At 46.6% G+C, this 2,822-nt stretch overlaps 1 protein-coding gene across 1 annotated transcript in view; it reads right to left on the bottom strand.

Moving 5' to 3' along the window:
- FAM20C (FAM20C golgi associated secretory pathway kinase) overlaps positions 1-2,596 on the bottom strand; it is a 60,766-nt gene extending 58,170 nt beyond the window's left edge. The window contains exons 1-2 of the mRNA XM_009641834.1: positions 2,514-2,596; positions 914-1,086 (exon numbers count right to left, since the gene is read on the bottom strand). Of these exons, the coding sequence (XP_009640129.1) occupies positions 914-1,086; positions 2,514-2,596 (256 nt within the window). The remainder of the gene's footprint in view (positions 1-913; positions 1,087-2,513) is intronic.
- Between the last annotated feature and the right edge of the window lie 226 nt (positions 2,597-2,822).

Below are 2,822 nucleotides of genomic sequence, written 5' to 3' on the forward strand. Positions count from 1 at the left end.
GACCTCATCCCGCGGTGCCAGCACACCATCAGCACTTTTACAGAGCTCCGGCTATTTCATCCCTCTGAAACGGACTTAGCAACTTTGTGGTCAGTGCAAGTAACTTCATTTTCTGCACGGCCGACAGAAACTGCTGGCTGTGTGGCGACTCTCTACCTCTGGAAACCACGGGGTGTGCATTTGTTTAGTAACCCAGGGCTTTCGTTTGGGCTTGTGGGTTTTTTCCCTTGCGTAGCTACGCAGCTAAATTCAAGGAGACACACGTTGTCATTAAACAGCCCTGGAGAAAAGCCCCAAACTGTGTCACCTTGTTTAACCAGAGCCAAAGGTTAACATGGGCACATCCCCGTTGTTGATTTACAAGCAGAATAAACAGAGCTGAACTCTGCTCAGCTGGAGGCCAGCTCGCCTGGAGCTCCCTGCCCGGCACCCGGGGAAGCTGCAGCTCCGCTGAGCCCCGCGGCGCCGGATGCTCCCGCAGCCATCGCTGCAGGTCAGCAGCCTCTCTCCTGCCTTGGGAAGAGGAGCGCTGCCAGACACAGCCTTTTAAATAATAATCAACTAATAAGACAAATATAGCTCGTGCAAGATGCTATCTGACTTTTGCCATGCTTTTTAAAATTAGCATATTTATTTTATATAACCAAATAGGGCACTTACAGCCTGACTGTGACTAAAAGATCTCTGAAATGAATGGGGTTTGCCTTGCTGGGAGAGTTTTCAATTATTCAGGTAATACAGAGCTGGCGATGTTCCTTTATGTTTAACAGGGAAAATGAGCGCAGAAGTCGGAACGCAATGTTGTAGGCACGCCAGAGAGAAGCCATGCAAAATACTTATTAATATTCAAACAGCAACGAGATCCTGAGCAATGAGCAAATAATCACAAAAAATGATACATATCCAAACATACCAACACTGGTTATCTTTTGGGAGACCAGGTCTTGTAGTAAAGCCTCAATTGCAGGATTATGTCTGGAATACAACTCGTACCGATTAATGCCAATGTGGAATTTTAACCAGTTTGGGTAGGAGTCTATGGAGGTTTCTCCAGTTGGCAAAAATTCTTCATTATCTTCGTTTTGCCTACCACCAAAAAAAAAAAAAAAAAAAAAAAAGAGAACAACATAACAAAAACCCAAAAATGAGGAGAAAGAAATAATGTTACAGTTTGTAACAGGCATCAAGAAACAGGGCTTCAAAATGTGACAGCTTGGAAAGGCAAAGCACTAGGGAGGTGGGAAGAGTCCCTGGGGTTGGACCCGCGCTGGGGCCATGCCAGGAGCCTGCTCCCCCCTGGGGCCAAGGGGGAGGTGGATTTTCCCCACCACTCTTCACGCCTGATTTAAAGCCCACGGAAGTCAGGAGCAAAACTTGAGGTGACATCACTAGGGACTTAGCAGGGGCTCTTACAACAGCAGAAATAGAGAGCTGCAAGGTTTATATTGTGTTTAGGTTGTATTAAGTTGCAGACATCTTTTACAAGTTTGACCCAAACGAGAGCATCATCCCGATCCTTTAACAGGGAGCTGGGTCTGGAAACTGAGAGTGCAGCCGTAACCTGACCTGTGGTACCAAGTGCTCCCACTCTCCCTTCTTCTCTGTTTTTTAAACACAGAGAATGAGAAGAAACTGGATCACTCTGAACTGGTTGCTAAAGAATAACTCTGGATGGCTTTGCCTCTTCCCTAGCAGTAGGCTACTATTACAGAAAAGAATTCTTAAAATGACTCTTGACTCCTAAATTTCATGTTAGTTCTGTGAACTTTGGCTGCAGCCACTGAGGAAAATATGTACGACAGGCAGCTGCGTTGTGGACATCAAGAGTAACTTTGCTCTTCCCTACTGGATACGCTATCATGTATCTTCGATCCAGAAGTCCTCTGTGTTTTTAGTCACCTCCGGATGTTCACATGTTTGCAACTTTTTTTTTTTTTTCTTTTCTTTCTTTTTTTCTCTCAGAGAAACCAGAACTTTTTTAGGTTACTTCACTTCACAGTCACTTTTGATGATTAGATGGAAGGAGCCTGGACACTTCACATGCTCGTGGGGCAGAAATCAGAAATATTTCTCCTCTCTTTCTAAAGGTTTAGATCATGCTGGCTGCTCTGCGGCTTGACAGAGCTTTTGCACGGTACAATGCAGCTGTTTAAACATTACAACGTCAGTGTGTTTGGAAGAGGGTGCTGTTGTATTAGACAAGCCTTTTGATTTTTCAGTCATTGAAATTTCTCAGCGTTTCTTACAAGCCAATGGGGCATACAATTCACAGAGGCAACTAACTGCTCTGAAGGCTGGAGAGCAGCAGAGGTGCTAGGACACTGGGAATTAATTGAGGACGAAGGATGTAGCACAGGTCAGATCCCAAAGGCAGAAATACCTGCTAGCACGAATGCCTTTATGATACTAGACCTTGCTTTTGAGGAAAGGTAACGTATTACTGCCTGGGCTCACAGCTTAGCCCCTACACCTCTGAGTGGGAGACAAGGAAGGTACCGGAGAGGGAGGCTCACTGCGCGCTCGCCCTCTTTCTTACACTGTTTTTTTCCGGTAGCATCTGCCTCTGGCTACAGCTGGCGATGGGATACTGGGGCATACGGACCCTTTGGCCTCAGTGCTCCAGCCTTCTTGTGCTCCTGCGTTTATCCAGTATTTCATGGCTTTTTTTTGGTTTTTTTGGAGGGAACCCAACCGGTCAAGCCTGCGTACCATTCCTCTTTCTCCCGGTGCCTCCGAATAGCTCTGTTTACCCCTCTGCCCACTCCGAACCCACCGCTCCATCAGCGCTCGCGAACGCCGGGGTAAAAACCTGCGCTGCGGAA

Source organism: Egretta garzetta, unplaced genomic scaffold (assembly GCF_000687185.1).
Source record: "Egretta garzetta isolate BGI_Z169 unplaced genomic scaffold, ASM68718v1 scaffold57, whole genome shotgun sequence".
NCBI lineage: Eukaryota > Metazoa > Chordata > Aves > Pelecaniformes > Ardeidae > Egretta > Egretta garzetta.